This window comes from Penicillium subrubescens, assembly GCF_028828155.1.
Source record: "Penicillium subrubescens strain IBT 31985 chromosome Unknown utg000002l_segment0_segment0, whole genome shotgun sequence".
Taxonomy (NCBI): domain Eukaryota; kingdom Fungi; phylum Ascomycota; class Eurotiomycetes; order Eurotiales; family Aspergillaceae; genus Penicillium; species Penicillium subrubescens.
In genome coordinates, this window is record NW_026643152.1 from 3,361,337 (window position 1) to 3,389,312 (window position 27,976).

The 27,976-nt window shown below is 48.6% G+C and overlaps 9 protein-coding genes across 9 annotated transcripts; 5 read left to right on the forward strand and 4 right to left on the reverse strand.

The window, feature by feature from the left end:
• Positions 1-1,523: 1,523 nt before the first annotated feature.
• N7473_002587 (C2H2-type zinc finger protein) lies at positions 1,524-4,375 on the forward strand. The gene is made up of 3 exons (XM_057148527.1): positions 1,524-2,340; positions 2,464-2,939; positions 3,022-4,375. The coding sequence occupies exons 1-3, from the start codon at positions 1,871-1,873 to the stop codon at positions 3,138-3,140; spliced, it is 1,065 nt and encodes a 354-aa protein (XP_057012181.1). The 5' UTR covers positions 1,524-1,870; the 3' UTR covers positions 3,141-4,375.
• A 580-nt stretch (positions 4,376-4,955) lies between these two features.
• N7473_002588 (putative plasma membrane SNARE protein (Sec9)) lies at positions 4,956-6,284 on the reverse strand (the record flags this gene model as incomplete). Its single annotated transcript, XM_057148528.1, has 1 exon — positions 4,956-6,284. One exon carries the CDS (start codon positions 6,282-6,284, stop codon positions 4,956-4,958), a length of 1,329 nt encoding a protein of 442 aa, XP_057012182.1.
• A 374-nt stretch (positions 6,285-6,658) lies between these two features.
• On the forward strand, positions 6,659-8,964 carry N7473_002589 (Sec1 family protein; the record flags this gene model as incomplete). Its single annotated transcript, XM_057148529.1, has 4 exons — positions 6,659-6,730; positions 6,777-6,972; positions 7,205-7,416; positions 7,471-8,964. 4 exons carry the CDS (start codon positions 6,659-6,661, stop codon positions 8,962-8,964), a joined length of 1,974 nt encoding a protein of 657 aa, XP_057012183.1.
• Positions 8,965-10,642: 1,678 nt separating this feature from the next.
• N7473_002590 (uncharacterized protein) lies at positions 10,643-11,512 on the reverse strand (the record flags this gene model as incomplete). The annotated part of the gene is made up of 1 exon (XM_057148530.1): positions 10,643-11,512. One exon carries the CDS (start codon positions 11,510-11,512, stop codon positions 10,643-10,645), a length of 870 nt encoding a protein of 289 aa, XP_057012184.1.
• Positions 11,513-14,287: 2,775 nt separating this feature from the next.
• Positions 14,288-15,211, forward strand: N7473_002591 (uncharacterized protein; the record flags this gene model as incomplete). The annotated part of the gene is made up of 3 exons (XM_057148531.1): positions 14,288-14,823; positions 14,874-14,951; positions 15,046-15,211. The coding sequence occupies 3 exons, from the start codon at positions 14,288-14,290 to the stop codon at positions 15,209-15,211; spliced, it is 780 nt and encodes a 259-aa protein (XP_057012185.1).
• A 2,562-nt stretch (positions 15,212-17,773) lies between these two features.
• N7473_002592 (DUF3632 domain-containing protein) lies at positions 17,774-18,823 on the reverse strand (the record flags this gene model as incomplete). Its single annotated transcript, XM_057148532.1, has 1 exon — positions 17,774-18,823. The coding sequence occupies one exon, from the start codon at positions 18,821-18,823 to the stop codon at positions 17,774-17,776; it is 1,050 nt and encodes a 349-aa protein (XP_057012186.1).
• Positions 18,824-20,679: 1,856 nt separating this feature from the next.
• On the forward strand, positions 20,680-21,081 carry N7473_002593 (uncharacterized protein; the record flags this gene model as incomplete). The annotated part of the gene is made up of 3 exons (XM_057148533.1): positions 20,680-20,799; positions 20,861-20,947; positions 21,010-21,081. The coding sequence occupies 3 exons, from the start codon at positions 20,680-20,682 to the stop codon at positions 21,079-21,081; spliced, it is 279 nt and encodes a 92-aa protein (XP_057012187.1).
• Positions 21,082-22,667: 1,586 nt separating this feature from the next.
• N7473_002594 (telomere length regulation TEL2 family protein) lies at positions 22,668-25,963 on the reverse strand (the record flags this gene model as incomplete). Its single annotated transcript, XM_057148534.1, has 6 exons — positions 22,668-23,148; positions 23,208-23,924; positions 23,981-24,527; positions 24,581-24,667; positions 24,716-25,066; positions 25,120-25,963. 6 exons carry the CDS (start codon positions 25,961-25,963, stop codon positions 22,668-22,670), a joined length of 3,027 nt encoding a protein of 1,008 aa, XP_057012188.1.
• Positions 25,964-26,101: 138 nt separating this feature from the next.
• N7473_002595 (NEDD8-activating protein UBA3) lies at positions 26,102-27,843 on the forward strand (the record flags this gene model as incomplete). Its single annotated transcript, XM_057148535.1, has 6 exons — positions 26,102-26,333; positions 26,395-26,496; positions 26,545-26,550; positions 26,609-26,688; positions 26,740-27,036; positions 27,092-27,843. The coding sequence occupies exons 1-6, from the start codon at positions 26,299-26,301 to the stop codon at positions 27,841-27,843; spliced, it is 1,272 nt and encodes a 423-aa protein (XP_057012189.1). The 5' UTR covers positions 26,102-26,298.
• Positions 27,844-27,976: the final 133 nt, after the last annotated feature.

The window sequence follows — 27,976 nt, forward strand, 5'->3', positions numbered from 1 at the left end:
TTGGTCGCTGCATCGTGAGGTTATTTCTTGGCGTCCCTTTTTCTTTTTACGTCTTTTTTCTTTTCTTTTCTTTTTTTCCCACCTTTTTTCTTTTCTTTTTTGGCCCTGACTCCATTTGCAGTTTAGCTGCCTCTCAGACACGGCACAGATGGACCACTCATCGGTAGCCCAGTTTTTAGTCTGTGCTGGACACATTCCCTTAACAAATGGTCTTCATACTGGCAGTTTGGGCAGTTTCTCTCCTAGTTGTGCTCCCCGTACCGTCCCCCTCCCTCATCCTCCACTTGCCTTCCATCCTCCCCTCCCCAAAATCCACCTCCATTCAACCCAGCCAACCACTAACCAACCACTAACCAACCACCTTCTTCTCTCCCCCCTTTTGAGAATATCCGAGGGTCACCGACTGCTTCTTGGGTCCCATGATAGTTCCCCCTTTTCCTATAACTGTTGCATTTGCTGGGTCTTTGTGAGGGGGAGTTCCGATCCCGGCCTCCCGTGTTCAAGGTCTATAGGCAGTAGTTCAAACGAACTAACTAGTTATATGAGAGTATCCTGGATGTAGTTAGTATAGTCATTCACGTTCTCTCTTAACCGGGTAAATGGCAGCGAGGCACGAGAACGAGATGTCGGACTGGTTAGATGGAGACTATGCCGAGTAACGAGGCAGGACGAAGACCGAGAGGCAGGTAGTCTCAAGAGACAGATTCCTACTGTAGTAACTGGTACAGTAACGCCATCCTGGGAACTCCGTTGAAGCGTGCGTGTGCACACATTCTTGCTGCCGCGTTTAAATGTTAGATTCTCTCGATCTTCCATTCCTCAGCCCAAACCGTCTGCATTTTGATTTTTCGTATGAGTTCTTGGGAGGTAGGGATTATGTAGTATTGTACTCCGTATCTGCATCTCTTTTTCTTTCTTTAACGGATCAACTCCTCCACAAATCAAAGAATTATTCCTATATTGGAGGACACTACATTATGCTCGAAATCCTATTTAGATACTCCCAATGGAACAACTCCCGGCTCGAATGCAATTCCAGGAGGGGACCGAGGGACTGGTTCCCGTTGGAAAGGGCCACTTTTGGCACTAAGCAATGCCTCCCAGTCTCCCAGAATCTCCTTTCTGCATGATAAGAAATAAGAATAAGAAATAAGAATTAAGAATTTAAGAGTCGGGAGAGAAAAGGGAAGCCCGGAAAATCATCAAACTAAAATAAAAAAAATAATAATAAAATGACTAAAATGGACCAATTTTAATTACACTGACCCGCGGTATTAGCGTTTCCGACGATCTGCGAGCCCCGACGGCACGTCGTCAGTGGCACACCCATTTTTGATTTTATGATTTAATGATTTTACTTCCAATTATTATTTTTATTTTCTGAGTGGAGAGCCATTTGGAGACTCTCTGTTCAAGAGTAGTACTAGTGCTGGTTGGAGACTTGCGCGCATGTAAAAAGTGGTGTCTGTCTGTGTATAGCCGTCCCTTCTTAAGCTTCGCCGATCCCCTTTCCCCAGACTCGACTTGGATTGTCCGTTACTTCCCTTTTTCTTCGAAATTTCACTAGGGAGAAAAAAAAATCACAGGCTACAAAATTCAAAAGAATTAAAGTCCCTGATCTTCGGGCTTATCATTTCTCTTTTCCTCCCTCAACCTTTGCACTCTTTCCCCCGGATCAACACTGCACTATACAAGTCGATCAACCCTCAATCAACACCACTACACGAACAGATCCACGAGATATCTGCAGAATAAACAGCAGCACGATCAGCGACAATTCTTCGACTGTTATCGTGATCACCACCACGTTCTACCACACCTTCTCATCTCTTGCGCGCGATCGACTCGTTCATCGCGGCTCTTAACCTCAATGACGATGGTCATGGAAAACCAGAACCGCCCATATGGCGGCATGAGCTTCGACAACGTCTACCATCACAATCCACCACAATTCACAGACCCCTGGGCAGCTGCGCACACTTCCTCGCACTCGACACCACCAGTCTACGCGACTTCCATGGGTAACAGCGCTAACATGCCCATCAACGTCGTCAAGCCCGAGGAAGTCGGCCGCTCCGCCGCAATGTCCATGTCCATGCCCTACCCCAATGTCCCTGTCTCAGCACCCTCGCTCGTCCCGGGCAGCAACTACACCACCACCGGCTATGGCCCAGAGGTAATGGGCTTGCAACATGAGATTCCCCGGACCGGCTTTGAGCAGACCCCCACATACACTACCGCACCTCCCATGAACAACTTCGCCCCGGGCAGCTATGCGCCAGGCTCCTACGCTCAAATTCACCCCTCCCAGTCTCAAGACGTTCGTCGTATCTCGCATTCGTGAGTAATTACCCTTCCCCCCCCCCCTCCATGCTTAGCACGCGCGCCTGCCCCAGATCGGACAGTCGCTTACCCGCGAGAAATGGTGGATGATTTCGGTGGCTGACCTAGCATTCCATACAGTGACCGTGTGGGACCCTCTCAAGCCCCCGCGCCCACTCCCACCTTTGGTGATGCACTCGATGCAAGCCGCGGAATGGTGGCGCTCAGCCAGGACTTGACTCCCCGTAACGTCTACGGGCCTCGCGGGGCACGCAACTCCGCCGATTCATACGGATTCCCTTCTACTCACTCCTCCGCTTCTTCCATCTCATCTGGCGGCAACTATCCTTACTACAGTGCCTCTGTGGGTTCTGTGGATTCTTCTGTCACGGACTACAGCTCGACTACTTCCGAGTCCTATGAGTCGCGCACCCTTCCCCGGCCTACCAGCCTTCTTGCTGGTAGCGCTCCTCCTGGGCCCCAGTCCATGATGAGCCAGTTCAGCTCGAAGATGCCCTCCAACACGCAGAAGAAGCACAAGTGCAAGGTCTGCGATAAGCGATTCACTCGTCCCTCTTCTCTTCAAACGCACATGTACAGCCACACTGGCGAGAAGCGTAAGTTTCATACCCGGGAGACCGAAGAACGGCTTCTTTGAGAAGGAAAAATTACGAAAATATACTAACACATTGGTTATAGCATTCGCGTGTGATGTTGAGGGCTGTGGACGTCACTTCTCTGTGGTTTCCAACCTGCGCCGACACAAGAAGGTGCACAAGGGCGAGAAGGAAGGCGGCTCTCCCGACGAAGACGAGTAAATTCAACAGCTTCCCCGTATGACCAACTTTCCCTTCTGCTCGACCTTTGATACACGAGCGCCTCTCCAATCTCTGCGCGAAAATGACGCGCCAGTTCCCAAGATACCCAATCCCCCCGCCTCTTCCCAACGAAACCGTCCCGCCGCGCAGGCCATTCAACTGTGTTGGATGAAAACTCCTTCGGCCCTGACTATCTCCTTGTACAACAGCATGGACTACCCCTTATCCCCTCACCTCCGACTTTTATTCTCTCTTCATCTTTCAACCTCATCCTTTTTCCTTACATTCTGGATATATCTCCTGATCGGGTGTCGGGAGATTCTTTTCATCAATTTACCATATACCCCTGGGACGGTTCTGATTTTGGGTTTCACGCGGCCATGATACAAGCAAGGCTGCTCCGGGAAAGGAGAGAGGCCTTTTTTTTGTGATGCTTTTCCTTGTTTTACTTCCCATGTTATGACCATAGAGGTACCGGCTGGTTTGCGTTCCTGGTTGTTGCTTGTCTTTTTGCTTTTGGTCCTTTTCTTCTTCCTTTCTTTCTCGAGCCTTTGTGCTCGTTTTTCTTTTTTACCTTTCTTATTCTTTCGCTAGACCTGGGAGTCACCTGTGCTTTTCTCGATACCAATGGGTTTGTGATGATTTGATGCGTTTTTCTTGTCTGAGTTGCCTTCGAATTTGGGGCACTTCATTGTTTTTTAACCATTCTATTCTCCCGTGATGTGTTGCAGCAGCTTGGATCTTGATACTTCTGTCCAGCGCTCATTTACATTCTAATACTCTCTCTACCTTGCATCTATCTTGCTTGGTTTAGATCCTATTTATTCATCATACCTTTTACCATTTTCATGTTTCTCTTGTGCTCTCATTTCCATACTTATCCCTCCTTCCACTGACTATTTTCTCTCTCTCTCTCTCTCTTTCCTTGGCTCTCGTTTCGTCCTCTCTTTCCACCGGGTTTTGTCTATGTTTTCGATGGTCGCACCGGGGTTTTGTGCAAAATAGCTGGACGGCATGGTGTTCATGTGATACCCGTGGCATTGGTGCGAAAGCAAGCACCTTTTTCAGTTATTTTTTGCTCTGACATTTTGTTTCTCTTGTCTTGGTTGTTTGGTCCGTTTTTCGGTGAACCTGAACTTGGGCTGGTTTCCGCTGCGGTTCCGGGGCCAGTCAGTGGAATTTTGTTTCCCAATACACTCGCTATAGTAAAGATTTGTCTAATACGCAATTTGAGCGCTTATATGGTTTTAAATATGGATTTCTTGTGTGTAATGTAGTCTGGTAGACTTGAATGTAGATCTTGGTTGTACTTGAAGATCGCCAAGTTAAGCTTAAGCTTAATTCTGGTCGGTGACACGGTGGATTCGACGATCGAGCCTGCGTTGCATTGCAGTGAGACTTAGCTGATGCATCGGTAGTTGTGTTTTGAACGTGAGGTTGCACTGCACCATAGTGCCATTCCTAGATAAATGGCTGATGCTTTGAGAATTGGTAGTGGAACATAGGAACGATGTACTCCAGTTGATGACACAGTACTTGACTATGATAGTTTGTCCATTCAAAAATTGATACAGTAGAAAGATAAGAAAAAAAAGGAGCGCAATTATGATACTAAATCCATAGTCTAAATTGCAAGTCAAGATGTCAAGATCCCTACTTAGGTATAGACCGTAGTAGAAAACAAGTAGAGAGAGCCCAAACGCCGAGGGGGTGATGATTATCCATGAATGACAGGCCAATTCACAAGTGAAACGATGATTAACGAGCTGCGCAGCACCAGGCATTTCCCAGCTCCATACACGCTAGAGATCAGAGTTAATGAATCCGGTCCAGCTTGGCCCGGTTCATGGCAATTTGATCGTCGACATAGTCGCTCTGCAGAGAAATATTAGTGTCATGTTCGCAATGAGTTTGGATGATCCGGATATCAATACTGACCTTGCCTGTGATACGCTCCAGATGTCTGTTTTGCTCATCCAGTTCGCGGCCCGTGGCCTTGGCAAGACCGTTCAGCCGGCCAGCGGCACCGCTCAGAAGATCCAGGTTTTGCTCGATCTCGTCCTCCATCGCCTCGTCCTCACTGTCGGCCTCGAATTGATACTTGGCCCGCTCGGTGACGCTCGCTTTCTTGCCCTTGCCCTGCTTGCTGGCCTCTCGGTCAACGTCCCGGAACACCTTCTCCATGCGTGCATTGGTCTGGTAGGCTTCAGAACGTGTACCGTCGCGGAGGTCACGCTCTTCGCGGTGGGTGTTGAGGGTGCGCTCGTCACGTTCTCGTCGACGTGAGGCACTGGTGAAAGGGTTGGAAACGTGCACGGCGAACATGCTCTTGTTGAGTGTCTTCAATTCGCGCGCCTTCTCCTGAGCCAAACGACCCTCGACGGCGGCCATGTCGAGGTTCTTCTCCGCACCGTGAATCATCTCACCCTGGGCACCGAGGCGAGCGAGCGTCGAACGTCCAGTCTCCTCCGCCATTGCAGCAGCGCGAAGGGCATTACGGGTAGATGCCACATCGCCCTGCTTCACGAACCGCATTTCTTGCTTGGTGGCATTAACGTTCTCTTCCTCCTCCTCTTCGGCCGTGAGTTGCCGGTCCTGGTAGGTGGCCATGCTGTACTCATTGCTGCCGCCACCGTAATTACCCCCTTGTCCACCCTCCTGGCCCGGCGAGTAGGGAGGCGGCGCGCTGCCCTGGTTCTGTTGCGCACGATCTCTGGCACCACCAAAAAGTTCACTACGAGCAGCATCACCAGCACTGGGATCATTGGGATCAGCGCTGCCTAGCCCTCCATAGCCACCAGAGCCATAGCGCGAAGCGCCAGCGCCAGCGCCGTTGTTCCCATTGCCGAAACGATCACTGCCATATCCGCCCTGGTTGCCGTAGCGGTTCGCCGAGTACTTGTTATCGGATGGAATAGCGTGGGGTCCTCCTGCGGGGGCGGGGGATCCGTTGCCGCCCTGGTAATCTGCCGGGGGTTGCGCAACACCAGCCTGGATCTTAGCCTTGGTGTAAGGGTCGATGTGAGCGGGTTGGGCATAAGGGTTGGATGCCTGCGCGGGGCTCTTGCTCTTCGATCGAGAGCCGAACAGGGCTCGGCGGTTAGAATCGTCGCCGTCGTCTCCGGACTTTTTGAACAGACCCATGTTGAGCTGTGATTGTGGGTTTTGAGGCGAGGAATCAGGTGAAAAAGAATTCAATAGCAAGGACAAATCGATTGTAACTTCTTGTACTTTTGTGTGAGGAGGACGAAGAGGAGAAAAGTAAGTTTCGACGAGGAATTAAATGCGCTTCAGGGGAGCTTCAGGCAGTCGAGAAAGGTGGTACTGGTGTAACCCGGTGACCAAAATAACGCAGCTAATTGGGACCAAATTCAAGGGAAGTGGCAGACATCTAACAAGACAAATACCGCTGACTCAGCGTGAGTGGTGGCGCTAGGCCCAAGTCGGGCAGCTTCGCCTCCGCGCGACTTTTGGTTATTTTTGGCTCTTGTTCGCTGCCTGCCACAGCCACCGCAGCAATGGCGCCCCTGGGAGATGCCGACCACTGCAAAGACAAGGCCCGGAAGGATCTGCTGGCTCTTCTTGAAGGCGTGAGTACCGCATTCGTGTTCTGAGGTCTCTTCTAATGGCGTATAGGCTCGCGGGAAGAAGAACCTCGTTATCAGCCAGGAGCTGGCGGGTCCAGTCGGCTTGTTCGTCAAGTTCTCCGAACTCCAACAGTATGGCGTAGACCGCGTCTTTTTGCTGGAAAATGCAAATATCGACTCATCGCAGCGCAATGTCGTGTTTTTGGTTCGCGGTGAAAAGGCAAACCACGTGCGGACAGTGGCAGGTAAGGCAGTCTCATTCTATTTCTATGTTGTTTTGGCCTCTTGATATAGCGATTATTGCGAGAGTATCAGTATGGGAGTGGGGTTCTAACCCTTGAGATTATGTGGACGAGCTTCCTAGTCCATATAATGGTAGCAATTCCCTAGATTGAGTCTAAGCTCATTCATTTGGCGCTTTGTTTTCCGTTATACTTCAACTGAGTGCCATCAGTGTGGGCTAACATTCTGTTTTAGAGCAAATCAAACGCCTACAGAATAATGGAAACGTTGAACATGAGTTCTCTATTTTCTTCGCTCCTCGGCGTACCCTGGTAAGCAATGCTGTGCTCGAGGAGGCGGGCATTATCGGTGATGTCAACATTGCCGAGTTCCCGCTCTATTTCTTGCCACTGGAGCAAGATGTGCTATCATTGGAGCTTGACGATGCATTCGGCGACCTGTACTTGGTAGGTTCCTTGCTCTTCCCGCGGTGACTGGGGCCAACATTAACGTTATCTTAGCATAAGGACCCTGGCTGTATCTTCCATGCCGCCAAGGCGCTCATGGGTATCCAACAGAGGCATGGATACTTCCCTCGCATTGTCGGCAAGGGCGATAATGCGCGCCGTCTAGCAGATTTGTTGTTGCGAATGCGCAAAGAGCTGGACGCGGAAGAGAGCTCTGGGCTGGCTGATCCCTCTTCTCGTGGCCTTCTTCCGAGTGCCGATACAGAGAACTTGATCATTATCGATCGTGACGTGGACTTTGGAACACCCCTTCTCACGCAACTTACATATGAAGGCTTAATTGACGAATATGTGGGCATTAAACACAACCAGGCCGATGTCGATACCAGCATAGTGGGACAAGCATCTGCACCACAACCACAGGAGTCGTCTAAAACACCGCAGCAGGTGAAGCAAGGTCTTAAGAGAAAGATACAGCTTGACGCATCGGATCAACTCTTTAGTCAACTGCGAGATGCGAACTTTGCCATAGTGGGTGACCTGCTAAACAAGGTGGCTCGCCGGCTGGAAAATCAATATGAAACACGGCACACCGCTCAGACAACGAATGAACTCCGCGAGTTCGTCAATAAACTACCAACTTACCAACTGGAGCACCAGAGCCTTCGAATCCACGCTAATCTGGCGGAGGAAATTATGCGACTCACTCGATCGGAGACGTTCCGTAAAATACTCGAAGTGCAACAGAACAACGCCGCCGGTGCTGATCCAATCTATCAACATGAGACTATCGAAGAGCTCATTTCACGGGACGTCTCATTGAAAAGCATCCTACGCTTGTTGTGTCTAGAGTCGTGCATGTCTGGAGGACTGCGTCCTAAAGACTTGGAGAACTTCAAAAGACAGGTCGTCCAAGCCTATGGCCACCAGCATCTCCTGACTTTCTGGGCACTGGAGAAGATGGAGCTTCTGCAGCCTCGCTCTTCAGCCACGGCCATGCTCCTCCCGACCTCCGGCGCGCAGGCCGGCTCAAAAACCAATTACGGGTATCTGCGAAAGAATCTGAGACTAGTGATTGAGGAAGTCAGCGAGAAGGAACCCAACGACATCTCCTACGTTTTCAGTGGCTTCGCTCCACTTAGCGTTCGCCTGGTTCAATGCGTGCTCCAAAAGCCACATATTCTCTATTTGCTTAAGGGCGGATCACCAGCGGCATCAATAAACAATGCGAGCACGGCATCACCCGGTTGGCTCGGCTTCGAGGACGTGGTCAAAAGCGCTCGAGGGTCGACGTTCAGCATTGTCCAAAAGGGTGATGATAAGGCTGTTCGAGCTCGGCAGACGCTTAGCGGAAACTCTGCCACAAAGACTGTGTACGTGTTCTTCTTGGGTGGAATCACGTTTACCGAAATTGCGGCGCTGCGCTTCATCGCTGCTCAGGAGGCGCCGCGGCGCAAGATTATCATCTGCACCACGGGTGTCATAAGCGGCGACCGCATGATGGAAGCAGCCATTGAGAAGGGAAGTTTTGCCAAGAAGCCGGAGTAGTCCATGTCCTTCCGAATTTAGCGTTTACTGTTGGTAATAATTTTCATGATACCATTGATTTCAGAATACAGCATGAAATGTCTCAACATGTTGTCGGAACAGAAGCAGCAGTGGATCCCGGAGAAGGGATATTGTAAACCCGCATGTATTAGTCATTTTTATGCCCACATAAATTGCCAGATAGGGGCTTGATAGCAATTCAGACTTGTTGATAACGTATCCAATTGGTGCGCACCATGTTTTACTAAGCAGCATTTCCGTGTCATGTGAATACTATCTTAATCTGAATATCATAACACCTAGCCTCTTATTCCTGAAGAAGGCACCGTTAATATACCCGCTAGATAGAATACTCGAACACAATATTTAAAAACTAGCAAAGAACTTGAATAATGCTACCAGCTACAGTTGATATTTACATCTCCTTCCTTAGTATAATAAAATTTCAGATTGGTCGGTAAGATCTAAGCCGCTATACTGATAGTTCAGTTCTTACCGACTGAGGCCCTCATGATCCGTGGACCAGCTACCTAAGGGCAACCTAAACTTTGTGAAATAGCTTTATACATGGTCACCTGACCGCGTACTATCTAGGACCTCTCTCTAACTGTTGATTTAGCTCTCTATTCTCTTCTTCTCTTCTTCTCTTCTGTTTTTGCAAGTACAGTCACTGAAAAGAGACAGCATTGACACCGTTGGTGTTCACTACTCTGGTACGCTCTGGATATGGTACCGTATCTGGATGAGAAACATGAAAGCGATCAAGGCCAAGTATGGAGAAAGATAGTATAGGGCGAATGTTATCCGGAATACACACCATTGTATTTCTGGATTCTGATATACCTTAGATATAGGACATGATTCTCGCCTAGTCTGTCATTGCCTCTCGCGAAGGCATAGCCACCTGCTACCAGATGGTTGTCTTCAAGAACCTGAGTTCGACTCATCAGATTAACGGTGTCCCCTCTCAGTTTGGCCCGGCTGGTGCTCTTGCGGCTATTAAGAAGGCGGGAAAGTCTCAGTTGTGTTAGATGCTTTGTTATTCTGGCTATGCGGCGGCTCCGGGGTTGTGGCCGCTAGGTGTCGGCGTCAGGGATCTAGGATTGGTTTCAGCCTGACCTGGACGATAGATGGATGAAGACACAAGCATACATTAATCAATCGATATTCGCTTATTGGCATGATTTCTGTTCACTTGTAAGTAACACGCAGTACCTAGCTGGCGATGTTAAGAGTATCTTCAGTGACTTGAAAGAGATTCCCTCACTCTGACGGATATCTCTGTGGTCGTTGCTAGGACCAGTGTTTGTTGAAACGTTTCCTGCTGCGGCCTATTTGGGCCGTCTGTCCTCTTGCTTTCTTCTTTTAATTTTCTTCTTCCTAGTTGCTCTTGCTCTAGTTGCTCGAACCCAGGAGTTTTTCGCTGTTTTGGTCGTTGCCCCTACTTCCTTTGTGTAGCCGCTTCGTCATAATTGTGTTAGCATATTAAATTGAAATGGCAAGATTGAGAACCAGATCTTTGATAATTTTTTGTGTTTCTAGTTATTGTGCGCCTGTGTCTAGTCGAAAGGGTCTGAGATAACTTTTCTGCTATTATTAGATGCCCTTTTCACGGGATAGATGTTTTGAGTAACACTAGAAGGTTTAGGTTCCAAAAAATATCTTAAAAAACATCTGCTCATGTCCGGACTATAGTCCAGTCTTGATTCCGAGTACCCATATTCACTCCGAAATACGTATCCCCCAGGCCTACAAGTGCGATGTGGTACAGACACTGGGAAAGAGACACTCCAGTCGTACCCATGGAACTTCCCTGATTATCGTTGAAGATCACAGGAGAGTACTCCAGAACCCATTGTCTGTTCACATCCACCTTGCGGAGAAAAACGGTTTCGTCGTATGTCGTTAGGAAGCCATGCTTGATCTCCGTCTCAAGCATGTATGTTGCAATCTGACCTATATATAAACCTGTGTTAGTAGGTAAAAATAGGATATGAGGTGTTGGGTTACCTAGCAGGTGCCGAAAATTCTCTTCTGCATGCGAGTCAAAGAGAGAAATGGCATCGCTTAACGAATGTTGTGGTACCCATGGTACCTTGGCTTCTCCAACAACCTTTGCTTCGCCAGATGGATGCATGACGACAAAATCGGGAAACTTGCGATATCCCTCATGCGGCAGCTTGGCGCCTTTGAAGCTGCTGAACGTAAGGTCCAGCCGCTGGTCCTTGAACACGGCGCCGAGAACTTGACCTGCGCGCCCCAAAAATCTCCCTTGAACATCTGTCTCGCAGGAAACGACAACATGTTCCTCGGTGGTTGAACTAGCCGCATTTAGCCCTGTAAACCTGGCATCTATCGCTTGCTGGCTCCAGGTCTGAGTGTTGTAAGTGTTAAGGACCTCGGCCGGGAAGTTAAGCCACGGCCGCATGTCTCCCGTAAAATCGACCGGGTGCAAGGCGGAACTGATGGTGTGCTTGGCGCTAACCTTTAGGTCCGGTAAAGGCTCTAGGAGAGCATCGTGTGCGTTCAAAGATATGAGGTTTGCCATCCTTATGATCGCCTTGGGATATTGGAGATGACTTGTGAGAGAATGGCGTGGTAACGAAGAGGGATGAAAAGACGTTGTGTACGTGCAGAGTATTTTTCAAAGTGGGATGAGCACCTACTTCTTCTACACGCGTGCCTTCTATATTGGAAAACAGCGTAGAAAGCAACACAAAAAAGGTAGTGCTACTCCTATTAGGAAAGCTTGAGTATCTCCCACCACGCGTTTGATGGAGATTTTGCTTCGGTAGCCTCCTATTTCGCCGGCCTCGCGCCGTTTTTCTGCTGGCCTACAAGAGGCCTCTGCTGTTTAAGTCCCCTCTTTCCTTGAAGATCTCTAGAGATATCAAGACTTATACTTTTCTGATTGCTTCTTTTCCGTAGGGGTAGACTGCGCCATGTTCTTTGCTATCACATTTTAACGATATATGCAATATAAAGAGAGGACAGTCTAGCCAGAAGGGAGGGGTGATATATGATATTGTAGTTGACTGGGGAAAGGAACGAGGGACAGGCAGGACGAGGACGACAAAGTGCCCAAGGAGGTGGATGAACGGAGGCCGTGCAGGGAGCCCTATAGTCTTCAATTCCCCACAGCCGAGCTCACTGATTCTGAATTAAAGAATATCTGATGGTAACATACACCAACGGCTCAATCTAGCTAGATTGACCACGAAACAAACCAAGGACCCCCAATCCAGAACCCACCCTGACGTTACCCACGACCAGATTGCTACGAAAAATGCTGGGGTGACTTGACGCTATTTGTAGACAAACAGGCGACGATAAGGCGCGTGACAGAACGGAAACAAGCTCAGGTCAATGAACTTGGCCCAACCTGACCTTGATCTGATATCGCCTTATTCTAACAGCCTGGTCCAAATCAGGTGGGCCGCCGGGGATATGAGCTAAATAAGCAGTAGTGAGCGCCCTCAGGGACGGATGGAGGTTTTTATTGATCTGCCGTAAGGCTATCCTAGGGTCGAGAGCCTACTGGTATTGAAAGTAGAGTTGGGAGAACTCGGCCTACGCTAGCTGCATTCCGGAGAATCCTGAGTAATGGGGATTATGCGATATACACCGTCAACATTCAGAGAAGTAAGAGGCTCCTTGGCTAATTCAGGGGCTTGGAGAATACCCTCCAGGCCCTACGGGCCTAACGACTTCACACGGTTGCGGCCACAGAGCCTTTGATCTTGCTATAGGGGTGAAAACCACGACTGGAGGAGTGTTAGGAGTAGATTTTATTGATACGGGCATGAGATGGATATGTAATGTATGTAAAGGACGAAGGGCCTCCTAGCTCTTAATAGTGGTTATCCAGAAAATCGGGCCCTGGGTTAATAATGCTGGGGTGGGATACGGAAGGAGATCAACGACCGCTTGTGTCCAATTTGTAAAATAATCGCCGGATTTATTGGCCTGGAATGGTAAATGTATCCGATAGGTAAATGTAACCGACAAGTAGATATGTTAACCGGTTTATAAGGACTACGAGGGCGTATTTGGCAATGAGCATCGGCAAGGAAAGCCCTAGGGATTGCTCAAGGCACGATGCCTGCTCCGGGGGCTTTGAAGGCCAGTGAGTTGTCCGAGGGCGAGATTTATGAGCAAGCAGAGGAGTAGCATGTGTTACAGAGAAATCCCGGAATGAACCTGATTGAATTTGCGCAGGGAAGAAGCATCGAGCTCACAACAGGAGATGTGGGCGGTAATATACCACCAAGATTGGGAGACGGTTCGCTGGTGGTGAGACCTTGAGAGACCGAGCTCAGCTCAAGCCCAGCCACAGGATACAGTTGTTTGGCTTTCTTCCTGGAGGGAATCTAAACTGCTTGGTTCCGCTGTCCAGGTCGACGAAGAGCAGAGATGGTCGGCGGGTCGACGGAAATGGCCGAACGCAGGAGTTCTCATCTCAACGGAGATGTCTCTGCGAAGCAGAATTAGCATCGAGGGCCGCCTGAGGAAGAGGGGTCCGAAGCTATGATAGGCGACAGAGTGCGGATGTAGTGCGAGCGGGAATGATATTCCTGGTAACCGTAAGGTTGGGTAAACGACAGGGGCCGACTAACCGTGTGAAAGGGACGAGGATCAAAGGAATGGCACATGCTGACGTGTGGTAGCTAATTGTGTTCGATGGATGTGTGAGTGGCCTGTTGATGCGAGAGGCCTATCAGTGCCAGGTAGGCGAGGAAGGTTGCCTTGGTGCTGCAAACCCCCAGACACACGATTGCTATATGTGTTAGATCTCATGGTCTCGCGCAAATGGACTCGTAACCTGACGAGAGAAAATAGCTAAAAAGGAGGAGAGACACAAGATATGATCGACTAGACTGCTGGAGCGAGAAAAGGCCAGGCAGAACCACCAAGTCCACTCTTATAACCGGAAAGTATCAGTGTTATGATACCGCAGGGAGCAGTAAGAGTGTCGTCATTATCCTGAATATAATTCGAATACAAAATCTAGTAACATTTCGCACTTGGTACCATGCTGATGCGCTAATGACACCTACTGGCTGACACGATGCAGTAGTGGTCCGTTTAGCCTCATGTGGGGCCACCTGACCGCGGACTATCTACGTCTCCCCACCAACCGTTGGTTGATTCAGCTCTCCATTTCTCCTCTCTTCTCCTCTTCCAATCCTTCGGTTTCTCCATCATCGACACTCCACTTTCCTAATCCCACCACTGCTTCGGAGGCTATCAAACTTAAATCATCTATCCCCACACGTCGTCATCATTGATCAACCTTCTTATCTACGCTCTCTTCGCTTCCATCATGCCTCCCTGGTTCCGGAAAGGCATCGACCCTGGTACTATTATCAACTTCGACCAGCCCGTTCCTTCGCGATGGCAAATCGTCCAAAAGCTAAGTGAAGAGGACTGGCAACTTACCGAAGCCGAGTACCGCCGTGGTGAACGCCTCTCTTTCGCTGTCACCAAGCTCCTATGTTGTAACCCGAAGAACCCTTCAACCTTCGCTTTTATGCGAATCTATCTCCAAGTCCCTTACAGTGGAACTGAGATAGACGACGCGGATACGAGGGCTACCCAGGCTGCCACACTCATCCCGAGAGAGCTCCTTGCCTACCAGGACCTTACTGCCCAAGACATAGGATGCACTCCGAAGCTCCTCGGGTATAAAGTCTCAACGCAGGATAATCGGGGTCCAGTCCCGGGAGGATTCGCAGTCTACCTAGTATGGGAGAAGGTACCAGGAGTACGCCTCGGCAATAAGGATGGGTCGAACGAGTTCTGGGCCTTGGATAATGCCGAGAGAGAAGAAATCCGGCAATACTTCGAGAAGAACCTCCAGTAAGTACCTACCCTCCTTTCTCTACGTTTATAACTAACCTAAATCCTAGGGCAATCAGGGGAATCGGGTATTTCCCTGACACCTCCGCGCTTAGTAGCTTGGTATGGGACAAGAATTCGAAAACCCTGTACGTTGAAGCACATTTCTCTTACTGAACGAAACAAAGCAACATATGCCAGGAATTGCTTATACAAGCTAGTACTAGTACTAACAGTCCTTAGTTACTTCATCGGATTTCGCCGCCGCAACATCGTATCCACGGCCCAAACCGAACCTCCCCCTCTTGACATGACCAAACGACTAGCATTTTTTGGGCTCGTCGAGCCGAACTCCCGTGCATGGCTCAAAGAGGGATGGGATCGGGACACCACAAAATGGAAATGGTAATTTGGGCAGGCTTCAAAGAAGGGGATCCCACACTGGGAACATCCATGTAATCGAGATTTCGGGGGTCCTGGAAAGAGATTTGCAAGAACAGAGAGTGGAACCCTATTTGCTTGTTTCATAGGCGTCACGAATGATATCAGCTACGGCCAGAATGGCAATCTTGATGTTGTCTTTGCAAGTTCTGCCCTAATAATGGGTACCGGAAATATAGGTTTATCTACATGGTTGGTGCGGTATGGGTGTTGGATTTTGCCTGTGCGGATTGTAGAAGCTCCTAGGGCAAATGGCACCCCCAGAAGCATCTTGATGCGGGGCCGTTGTGTACGAGGACTCAATACTTCGAAAGGGCTTGCTTCAAAGTCATTTAGAGTCTCGAACCCTGAGTCTTAGGTTTTTTGCTAGATTCCTTGGTGCCGTCCTGGAACCGACCGTTTTCTTTGTGCTAAATTGAACAGAGGCCGTCCATTCTACAAAGCGTGTCAAGAGCAGAGTAACAAGACTCGACTTGTTTCTGTCCACCATCAAAGGCATCCCTAAGTATATCGATAAATTAAGGCTTATTCACGTGATATAGTATTTATAAATGAATCTTGACTGTAAAACGGTTGGATACATACATAAGGTGCCTCTTTCGAGTCGCAGGAGCTTTGCCGTTTGGGCTTAGCCCGGGCTTTAATGGGATCGTGAGTTACGCAATCTGCAAGGTTGTCCGCTCCCAAAGGGATAGTTGCCGAAAAGGTCGGCATTGGCGGGTATTGGCCATTTTGCTTCTGGGCAATTGCCTCTCGAATAAGATCTGCTTTCGGATCATCCTCGGAGGCGGGCGTGGAGCTGCTGGAGCTGCCGAAAGAGAACCTCCAGGCGGGGGTGGAGTTTCACACGTTGGCTGACTTTGAACCCCGTACGTCGTTCAGGTTTGCCTCGGCCAATAGAGCAATCGCTAGCCGTTCAAAATCTCGACTTTGACGGCTCTTGTGCCCTACGGCTCGCTCCAAGTTCCGGCGGAGGATGATGGTTGGAATGCACGACTATCGCAGTGAATAGAGGCCAGGGGCGGCCGTAACTGTGGGTCTAGGGATTCTGCCGATTTTTTTTCTATTAAACTGATAATGAAACTGCTCTTAATCGCTTGTCCCCAAGTTCTCGCCAATTCCTTCACTCTCACCCGACGAGTATTATGCTAGGCTTTAACTGACAGAGGCTTTTGGAGGAAGAAACAGTCTATTAGTGCAGCGCCACGTGGCATGAGTGACGAGCAAGACTATTGGAGACAAAGTCGCTTCTGATTGCGGATCGTAGCGAAGCATTATGTCTCTTGAGTAGGCGGTGCCCATTTGAGGATCGCGAAAAAGACATCGCTCCTGATTGGTCAGTTCGTGGCAAAATTTCCGGGCGATGAGAATCGTAACAGTCGCGACCTATAGTTACTAATAGTATGACTTACAATACCTAATTTTTTTCTGTGTCCTTATACTTCTTAAGAGTGGCTAAAGCGAGCTATTTAAGGTAGATAGTATTATTTTCTTATTCTCGTTTATTTTAATACTTAAGGGTAAAGCCACGTAACGCAGCACGTGCAGTTCTTTCCTCAAGTTCCTTTTAGAAGTCTTTTAGGAACATCTTTAAAATAGCTGAACGCTGAGAAATAAGAGCAGAAGGCCAGGCAGCCACCCAGCACTCATATTTATAGGCTGATCTCCAAGTTAAAGTGGGTGTATGGGTGATCCTGGTAAGAATTCTCACCCGCTCTCGCCCCGTTCTCACCTCTATCACCCTAGTCTCCAGACTTCTCACCTAAATCACCCACACTCACCCTAGGATAAAATCGGACGCTATTTTAAAGCTCAGGGCGCTTTGAGAATTAACCCTATACTATAGATGGCTTGAGTACGGCTGAGCGGACGGGAAGCCCTGTTCTCCACACTCTATGGTCGTATGTACTAAATCTCACGTTAAAATGGAAAATATGCTTCAAAATCTTTAATTCAACACAAAGCACTGCTTTAGCGTTACCTGATAAGGGGGTGAGAAGGGTAGTGCGTTATAAACACTACAGATAGCTCTATTAAAGACGAGGAATCTAAACATAAAACGGATTCGAGATCGCTACTGCTTCATTCTTGATGACTCGATCCCTTTGACCTCGAGGGTTTGCAGGGTTTGTCGTCTTCTTTGGCCCTGCATGAAGCAGGCCGGGGTTTTCCTGTCAGGACCAGGCCTTGTTCCTTTCCTTTGTGCTTCAGGGCCTTATAGACCCTGTTCTGTTCCCTTCTGCTTCTTCTTCTTCCTTTTTTTTCCCAGTCGTCTTCGTCTTCATGCTCTAGATAGACCAATTTGACTCAGTCTCCCTCTCTCTCTCTCTTCGCTTCCTGTGCCAGCAGTGCCGTGGGCGCTGTCAATTCTTAACGACTGAATCGACATAAAATTAGTCACAAATTGACACAGAGGAGCAGGCAGCGTGAGGTTGACTTGAAATCTCCTGAAGACTCAGGAGGCCGAAAATGAAAGAGAAGAATGGAAATGTCTACATGGCATTTTCGAGTTTTCCTTTCATCCAAGCCTTTATGACTCTCGCTCCTCAACGCGTGCAAGGCGTTTGAGGCACGACAGATACTTGTTCCGGTGCAACGCATCGCTCCCATTCTTGTAAGCCCTGAGGATTTCCGAATTTCTCTGCTTGATTGTATTGATCATGTACTGAATGCCATCAGCGGCAAGCTCCTCCAAAACCTTCTCATTGGCTTCCTTCGCTTGGTCCTGAAGCTCATGAAGTCGCTTCAGCCAGAACATATATCGCCAAGGCGAGAATCCAGCAGGTGATCGCTGTCCGAGCTCCGATTTGAGGAACTCTTCACCACTCTTGCTTATATGGCTAGGGCAGTCATTCCAATACACTTCTGATAGCAAGAGGAGGTTATGGCTTGCTATTTTCAGCCAAGCAACACCAGCGGGTAACAGATGAAAGACCTCAAGCTGCTTAGTACCTCGGTTGGGGTCTTCCTCGTCTGATTCTTCCCCAGAGCGAAGTACTTGAGGGTTTTCGAAGAGAGCACGGAAGATCAGAAGAGCAATTTGGCACAGCCTATCCTTAGCGATACGGACGGATGCAAGTTTGGCTAGGAACGTTGCAAAGTTCAGACGGTGTTTTCCCGACATAGAAGCGCTATGATCGATCCAAAAATTGGTCATATCACCAACCAAAAAGGGGAGATCGTTCCACAGTGTACCGTCCACGGTTCTTGCGATATCAATCCCATAAACTCCCCGTGCGGGTCTAGTCAACGGTCCCATTCCTTGAATGCGGAGGATATCGAGGACTATTCCCTCATGCTCAGGTGATTCAGAAGATATGTTCCGGCCAAGCTCGTAGTACATATACCACAGGGAGTGTATGTGGCGTTCAAGGGAGTCAGCACCGTCTCCAATATCGCAGTATCGGCTGGTAACGACCCAGGTCCTGTTACTGAAAGCGATTTCTCGGACCTCTTTAATGTCACCCCGAGCGATAGACTGGCGTGTGTCTTCCTGATCTCTGCGAGCATGATCGATCGTTCCGGTAGACTGTATGTCCCGAGGCAAAGAGCTCAGCAGAGAATCACGGAGGTGGTCCATTTCGGAAGGCGGACAATGTCAAATGATGGTGCAATTGCTATTCGTGGGAGAGAAAGAAGATAATATGAATGTGAAAGTTTGGTATAGTGGAGCCAACCGTGGACTTACGTCGTTGTAAGGGTCAAATTGAACGAGGGGACCGAGAGATGTCTTCTCTCCCAGGATGGGGACCCTCCTGGACACCTGCTAGGCAGCAACGTAGATTCTGACAGGGTGCCAGCCCAGTATCTGAATCTGGACATGTGTATGTGTTGATGGGCTGACCTATTTTCTTTGTTTGTTGAGGATCAGCCGGCAGCCTAGGGCGAGCACCTTCTGATGAACTAACCAGTCCACAATACAGTTACCTATATGACGAGGAATACCGTGTATTTCTTGGATGGCCGGAGCGGCCAATCTGGTGGAATCAGAAGCACCATCATCTAGGGACGTAGTGGTGGCGGGGCTGGTTGGGGGCGTTTCAACACTGACTATCTAATAGAGCTGCAGTGGCACGCCTGCCATTTCTGTTGCATACAGTAACCTCATATCCCGTTCTTTGTCTACCCCAAGGCCTTCGTGTTTCATTTGTCGACTAATCGGATGATACTCAATCCCCTCCAGCGAGCCTGAGACTTAGAAGAGATACAAGGCCATTGCCCGACCGAATTTTCTTCTACCTTCCGAGGCAATTATGGCGTAGGCCCTCAATTCCAAAATTTGGAATACTGGAGCCTTGAGGTCTCGGTATCCCTGCGAGTCACTCTTCAGGGATAATCCCTCTGTGGAGCAAAATAAAGTGCCAAACTCCAATTCAACGATTTCTGATGTGATATGCTACATGAAGCTATGAGCAAATCTTCATAATCAGATACGGGTCGGGCCGAGCCACAAAAAGCTGGGCGCATGAAATAAATTTATCGTCGAATACTGTAAATCGCTGATCATTATTTGGCGCTTCATTCAAAAGGCTTATCTCACTGAGTACGCTATTATTGTAGAGCAGGCTACTGCTATAGAAGAAAGAAACGAGGTTGTTAATCCATACGATTACTTTATTGTACTTCGAACACTGCACCTCAAGTCCAGTATTGCGGGCTGAACTAGATGCATATACGTTCAAGGCTCTAATTCCAAGGGGTCTTGCGAACTTCTGGCGAGTCTGTGGCTATCTTAATTCACCTCCTTGTTTTGTACATGTACATATAACTAGACAATTCACACTTTTACATACCATGTGTCTTAAACCTCTGGCAGTGTTACATCGCAGAAACGCCCAGTGCGTCGGAGTTCGGCCCCAGCCTTGGAACCGGCCACAATGCTGCTTATGCAAGGTTTGCGGCTCGACCGAGGGCTAATCAGTAGTACTATCAGCATCAAGCCAATGATAGCATTGCCTATGCTGTACCTCGCAGGAACGCCATGCTTCATCTATGCGGGGATCTGAACGTCATTCCTTTTTCCGAAATCACCGACAGTGTAAGGCCACCTGAGCTTCACATTTTTGCTATCGGATTATTTCCCTCGATACTTGCCTGTCTCAATTCTTCTGCACGAGCTATTACGCATCAAAGTGGGACGCTTACCGACAACTCGGCTACTTTACCTCGAATATCGTACCAACTGACAAGTTGGGTTTCTGGATAGATGAGGCATATATTTTGCTAGATAGCGTGGAAGGGCTTTCAACCGCGTCCCCAGTGATGACTGAATTGAATCTGAGGATGGTATGTGTCAAATATCACACTAATAGGTTGTCCAGCATTTTCTATTTAAGAGACCTTCACGGCCGTCCAATTTGTATATTATCAGTTTCATCAACACGGTTGCTCTCTCAATTACTTCACCGCAAGCTTCTACAAGACCAATCTTCCACCATGCAAATCACCAGCATTGCTATTGTTCTCTTCGCCGCAATGGGCGCGGTTGCCAATCCCACCGCGACCGAGTCGGACGGCCTTGATGCCCGAGACGTGGAGCTTAGTAAATACGGAGGAGTAAGTTCTTCTTATGAGATGTCCATTGAGAGATGGCTGACATTTCTGAACCGCTTTAAAGGAATGCAGCTTGGCACACAACACCTGCACATACCTCAAGGGTGGAAAGAACCAGGTAGTCGCTTGCGGTACGGCTGCCAACAAGAGGGTAAATTCTGATTCGATTCCCGGCCAATTGATCTGTTCTTATAACTTAATCTTTGCGTATAGTGCAAGACTGATCGCCACCACTGCGAATACGATGAGTACCACAAGATGGTTGACTGCCAGACCCCGGTTTGAACCAATTATACGGTTCCGCAAGAAATAGAAATCTTGGCTGGTTTGACTATTCTTTGGCTCATCGTAGTGCTGAGATGGCTTGTGTCTCTCAATACCAATGATTTTATTCCAAGAGAGCTTGGAACAAGCAGTGGATTCAGTTGATATTGGGGTGATGTCTTCGTACATTCCCAGTATTCCTCTTTGTTTGCAGTTCTCGATGTCGTCACACTCATTATGTATCTAGCTAGCTCTACTCTATCAAAATTGATGAGCTACTATACTGCTTTCCAGTCTGTGCGTGGCTTTTGTCCAATCAAGTCTCGAGTGAGTGTCACGTTGATGGCTAGGAGGGTAATATTATGTCAGGAAAATGGACATTGGCACTGTATTGACTCGTCAAGAACCTATACGGTATCTTGAGGGCTACAAGTTTACAATACCCCACTCCTTGATCTACACGTACTCTCGGTGTATTGCGCCACCTCGGATTTGTTACCCCCGAGTCACTCATGGGTATTTCAACCCCCATGCCATTCGATAATTGATGGAGTTTACGCCAGTTGCATAAAATCGTTGTGTACACAAAACTGGACTTGTGACACAGTAGTGGTTGAAGAGAGACTAATCATAAGAGGGAACAAAATCGGCTGGTTAGACTAGAATGTCAAGCAACATAAGAATGGCAGAATAGTCAAGTATGTCCGGGAGTTCTCTCAGTGATCAACAAAGATGTCAAACTTGTTCCATTTAACTAGGAAACAGAGCAGTATTTTAACATGAGGTACACGATAAAGGATCATATAAGAAAATCAAGAACATCCGAAAGATAGACTTAGGGGAATGCAAGAATGTTAGGATTCTCGTTGCTTTTTTACCCGACTAGGATAATCAATAATTGACTACAATTGACATGTAGCTTGCTTTCACATAAGCCACATTGCAGATGGTTAATATGATACATGCATATATATGTATATATTGACAAATGCTGACACCTTGGTTGCGTTTCCCTGATGACGACTCTCCTAGCAGGGAGCTATTATGTAGAAGCAGCCACTAGGACTCGTCCTAGTGATGGCGGACTAGAGTTGACCTGTGGCTAATTAGACGATCATACTTCTATGTCGGAAAAATCTCGAATGAACCTAGTGATGACGATACGTCACATAGAAGACGTCTACGTCTAGTGTGTTCTTATGTTTCATCCGTCGGGCAATCTTGCATTCGGCCGGAAAAACATTGTCCAGAAACTATTTGCTATATAAGCATCTGATCTATGGCAAAGAAACACCCGTACTCGTCGCATCTGTTCGCGAACGGCATCATTAACACGACGGCGGGTGAATAGACTAAAGTATTGACATAGGCGACGCTAATATTCATCGTATGCCTAAAGAACTTTCGTTCGCGAGGCTCTGAACATCAAGTCAAAGAAGTTCATATAAATCGTCTGATCCTCTAAGAGTAGATAGTCCACGTAGGCTTGCTGGTGAAAGTTTCGGGTGGAAAGGCGGCCGTTTCTGACGCCAGGGGCTGTCATTTTCGGCGTCGATTTCACAGGTCCTTATATTCTATTTGTAATATTCGTAGTATCATCCCACGGCTTAATATTTGAAGCCTGCATTGACGCCCATCAACCGACCTTGATACCGTTCTATGACCTCCCCAAGCCGCACCATTATCCCCGCAGCCAGTGTCCGCACTTGCTCCTGCGGGTCAGCAAATGGACCGGAGTCTGCTTTACTGCTCCCCGAGGGCATGCGATCAAAGATTTCAGAAGCCCACTCGCGTAGCTCCATGACCCTGGTAGCATGTTCGGTAACGAGGCGTTCTTCGCCGTTAGAACCAGATGCAATGTTTACATCCACAACCGCCAAGAACAAGCTCAGCAGTGCCGCGGTAACGGTAGGCTCACTGGATATCGGGGCTGTGTGGAGCGACAAGAGCAATGATAGTGTTTCATGGGTGAAGCCTGGGAGAGATGGGCTATGTGGGCCCGCAGTCGAGAAGATGAGGGAGAGTGTTTGGAGAAAGAGTGTGAGAATATGTGGTACGAAGAATGGATTGTGGGAGGGGGCTGAGGACCTGTGGTGTGAATGTTAGCACCTCGAATACAGAACCCCGGGGGGGAGACTAAGTCTTACGAGGCGAACTGCAGCATCATGATCTCGAATCGGCCTTGGAGAGGATAAAAGAAGCCCTCGGCGAGCACCTTGTGTACATCTTTCACAACATTCTTCTGTCGCTGAGCCTCGCGCTGCTGCCGCTTCTTCTCGACCTCCATTCGCGATGAGAAAGTGCGCACCTTGAGTGCGTTTGGACCTGCCATCCGGTCTGCTGCATCGGCCGCCAGTGGTTGCAAGGATGTTCGCGACATCTCTCTGGTGAGAGTCGCAATAGGAGATTCGTTTGCGCCCATGAACACGGCTTCCAAAGCAGGTGAAAGCCGCTTGGATGGGAATGATGTATCGCCCAGAGTCGGGAGAGACAGTGCCTTTGCATCCCCTTCACCATTGCCTGCAATCTCACGGGCGCTAAGACCCAAGGCTGTAAGCACGGCAGATCGCTGGACTTGGGACAGATCTCCATCGAAGAAGATTGCGGTGAACCAACGGCCCATTTTGAGTGGCTGCGAGACTATGAGGGCAATCATGCTCTGCAGACGTGATTCGTGGAAAGATGGGTGATTGTTGTCGTTTTGTAGACTGACTAGAGTTAAAGCCAGTTCCTCAACTTGTTCAGCGAGTTCTGTTCCGAATCCTGTCTTCCGTCTGATCAAGGATGGGGCAGTCGAGATGGCAAGATGGTAGCGTTCAACGTTCTCAGTATCACGGAGGTATGAAATCAAGTCGCGAATGTATCTGGAAGGTTGTTAGAGATAAGAATCGGTAGCATCAAATTATCTTTCAGGACCTACACAGGCGCGCTTGGCTTGTTCCGCTGGATTAATGTAGGGTCCTCGTCCTCATCCTCTGCATCCTCATCCGGTTTTTCATACGGGAGGAGATCATCGTCTTCCTCGGGCTCTTCCTCGCTGTCATCTATTTCTTCAATAGCGACAATCTTGCTCGTTTGAGGTCGGTTTGAGCGTGCACTTGGTTTCTGATTCCGATTGGGCTGTGTGCTTTTGATCGGTTGTTGTGTGCTTGAAGATGCTTTCTGTAGCGTTTTGATAGATTCAACTGGTCCAACCTTGTCATGAACCGTGGTGAGACTCAAGTACCAAAGGGCCTCCTCGCTCTGCATTTCGTCAAGATCAAATTTCATGGCCTTGCCGGGCTCTTCAATGAGTTGGGAAATACCGGTTCCCACAATCATTCCAAGGAAACGGGCTCTATTTGATGAGGCTGCGAGTCGATTGGAAACTGCGTTGAGAAAAACACCTGTACGTCCAATTCCGTGCACCTGGAGTGGATCCAGTCGATTGAGCTGACCTGCTGCTAGCAGGATAATTTGAGCATTCGCTAGGTAATAGTTAGCTTCAAATTATGCCAGAAAAATGTCGAGTTAGACAGACTGTTTTGTGTGATGTTCGGGACATGTTTGATAAAGAACTTGTCGCCAAACTGCTCGAGACTGAGCGCAAGTAATGACTTCAAAGTATCTGATCGCTATTAGCTAAAGCAACTGCAGGAATTTGGTCCAAACATACCAGTAGAGTCATTGTACGTCGCGAGTAAGGCACGGCGTAGACCGACTGTTTGGATTGAGCCCCCTTGACTTTTCGAGAGCCAACCCAATATTTGGTCTTTCAAGAATGGCCGATCTGCGATGACAATTTTGCAAAGGGCGGCCACTCCTGAGATGACACTGTTGGCTGCATCTGACTGCTTGAATGACTCTGAAAGATCATCTGAAAAGTACTTTTTCTGTACGTCACGGAAGATAGCTTCCAGCACAGCAACCTGCTCCGGCTGTCTGAGATGGTCAACAAGCAAGCCAAACTGTGCATAAGATGGCTGCTCAAATAGCAATTCCGAAGCGATCTCTCGGACTAGTTGATCTGGGGAAATGATTAGAATCTTGTTATGACCGAATGACCCTGGAAAAACTTACCAGCATAGCCTAGACTTAAGGCCCGACCAGTAAGGAAAGCGAGCGAAGTCCAGTCATTGACTTCGTCTACTTTGATTTTCGAGGCTAGATGGGCGATGATTCCACCCAGCCAGGTTGCATAACGAGGGCCATCCCCAATCCAAGAGACGGATGATAAGGGTTCAGATGCATTTGCAACGGTAAGCGCTTCTGCTGCCGTGGAAAGTATTTTACCAGTAGCAACGAGAGACACGAACTCTCTCCATGCAGCTTGCTGTCGAATTCGATTCTCAGGAAGCGATACGATATCGGTGTAGATGCGAGAGAGGAAGTCCTTTGGTTCCAGCAGAGCAGCAAGAACAGACAAGAGATCCTGGATCATGAGATGCTTGTTTGAGCCTTCAGCTTGATGAGCTGCCGCTCGAGAACTTGCGATAAGAGTTCGAAGTTGAGCCACAAGAGACCCGATTCCTGCTATGCTGCTAAGGCAGCGCAACAGAGCTGCTCGACATTTTGCGTCCTTTGCCTTGCTGTCCTTGCCATTCAGAGATGCCCAATGGTCTGGGATGGTGGTGCTGACTAAAATTTGAAGAATCTGAGCTGTTGTCGGACCTGGAATGCGAATGTCAAGCTCGTCGATTTTTCTTGACTTGTTGAAAGGGTCCAGAGCCGCAAGAGCTGCTGCAAGCTCATCGTTGCCAGGACGCGACTTGAGTATCTGTCCCAGTTGCTGGTATGATATATCTTGGCTCAGATCGACAGCGGGTTTGACGAAAGCGTCATTGCGAGTCTGAGCCTCAACAGCGACCAACGGGGATTCAGAGTCCCGGTTTATGGTCTTCACAGCAGTCAATAAACCATCCATCTCGAGAGTGCGAATTCGAAAAGAAGTCGTCGTGCCTGAGGTTGACTGTCGGAGCTTGTATGCGGAAAATCACGTGATGGCGCTGCCGCACCTTCCCACGTTGGGATGGTCTCCTCTATCCTCTCACCATCTCAGCCTCACTGATACGATTCCCTGTTTTCCCTGAACATCTTGAAGTGGGACTTGGAACTCCTGGAAGACTTCCCAGATTCCACTTCGTTTAAGCCTACCAGTGTGGTCGGAGAGTCTGTTTTTGACAAGTCGGGTGGGTCTATTGACTGCCATCCGGAACGTTCTATCACGACTCAGCACTTAGGGCGCTACATCGACTTTTGATGAATTCAGTCAACATGAGCCAACAAGGCCGATGGTGAGCAGTAAAACTCATTGAAAAGCCTTTCGATCAACCATCAGGTTCTTACACTTTATAGGACGCACCTTTATAAGGTTTTGTCCAAGCCTGGCCCCTACTGCGATGAAGACTGGGTCCCAGGATCAGAGACAATCAATACTCTGGAGTCTTCAAAGATTCTGTAAGCTTCCCTTTCGCAGACTTCCGACTATTGCTAATTTCGGATTAGGGTTATGTTCGTATACCAAAAAACAACCCTTGTCATGCAAAAGCAGTGACTAATATGATTCTAGCGGAGCCGGTGGATTGGGCTGTGAAATCTTGAAGAACCTTGCTCTGTCAGGATTCAAGGACATCCATGTCATTGATATGGGTATGTCCTACCGACTGGCCTTGAATATCATCAGCTAACGGCATGCCGAAGATACCATCGACATCTCCAACCTGAACCGGCAGTTCCTCTTCCGCCAAGCTGATATTGGCAAGCCAAAGGCAGAGGTCGCCGCTGCCTTTGTTGAGAAGCGAGTGAAAGGAGTCAAGATCACTCCTTTTGTTGGCAAAATCCAGGACAAAGATGAAGACTATTATATGCAGTTCAAGATTATCATCTGTGGACTGGACAGCATTGAAGCTCGTCGCTGGATCAACGCAACGCTGGTCGGAATGGTGGATCCCGAGGACCCAGAGAGCCTCAAGCCTCTGATTGATGGTGGAACTGAAGGTACGACGAAATAATATTTTCTTGGTTTAAAATACCAAAGCTGACCGTCAAACAGGATTCAAAGGTCAAGCTCGTGTCATTCTACCCACTCTCTCCTCGTGTATCGAGTGCCAGCTTGACATGCATGCTCCTCGTCCGGCAGTCCCGCTCTGTACGATTGCCACTATTCCACGCCAACCCCAGCATTGCATTGAATGGGCCCATCAGATCGCATGGCAGGACAAGCGCAAAGATGACTCCTTCGACAGCGACGACATGGAGCACATCTCGTGGGTCTACCATGCTGCTCTGGAGCGGGCTCAGCAGTTCCATATCCACGGAGTGACTTTTCAGATGACCCAAGGTGTCGTAAAGAACATCATCCCGGCTATTGCATCGACCAATGCTGTTATTGCTGCGTCCACAACCTCGGAGGTGCTGAAGATCGCCACTGGATGCAACCCGTATCTCGAGAATTATATGATGTATGCCGGCGAAGAGGGTGTCTACACATACACCTTTGAGGCTGAGAAGAAGCCGGATTGTCCAGTGTGCGGTAATCTTGCTCGGAATATGGATGTGGACCCTGACACGACTTTGGGAGAGTTCATCGAGAGCCTCGGAGAGAGGGCTGAAGCGCAGCTGAAGAAGCCTAGCATGCGAACCGAGGAGAAGACATTGTACCAACAGTTCCCGCCTCAGTTGGAGGAGCACACACGGCCTAATCTGCGCCTCAAGTTGCGTGAACTCGTGGAGGATGGCGAAGAAATCGCGGTTAGCGACCCAGCCTACACTATCGACTTTCGCTACAGGTTGGTGTTTAAATAGACACCAACATTTTCGACTCCCTGTGCATGTAGGGACTATGGTGTTATGATTCATACGATATTAAGCTTCAAGTCTCAACTCTTAGAATTCAAAGACAATTGCCAGCCTTCTTTGATCTAACAATAATGGTGAT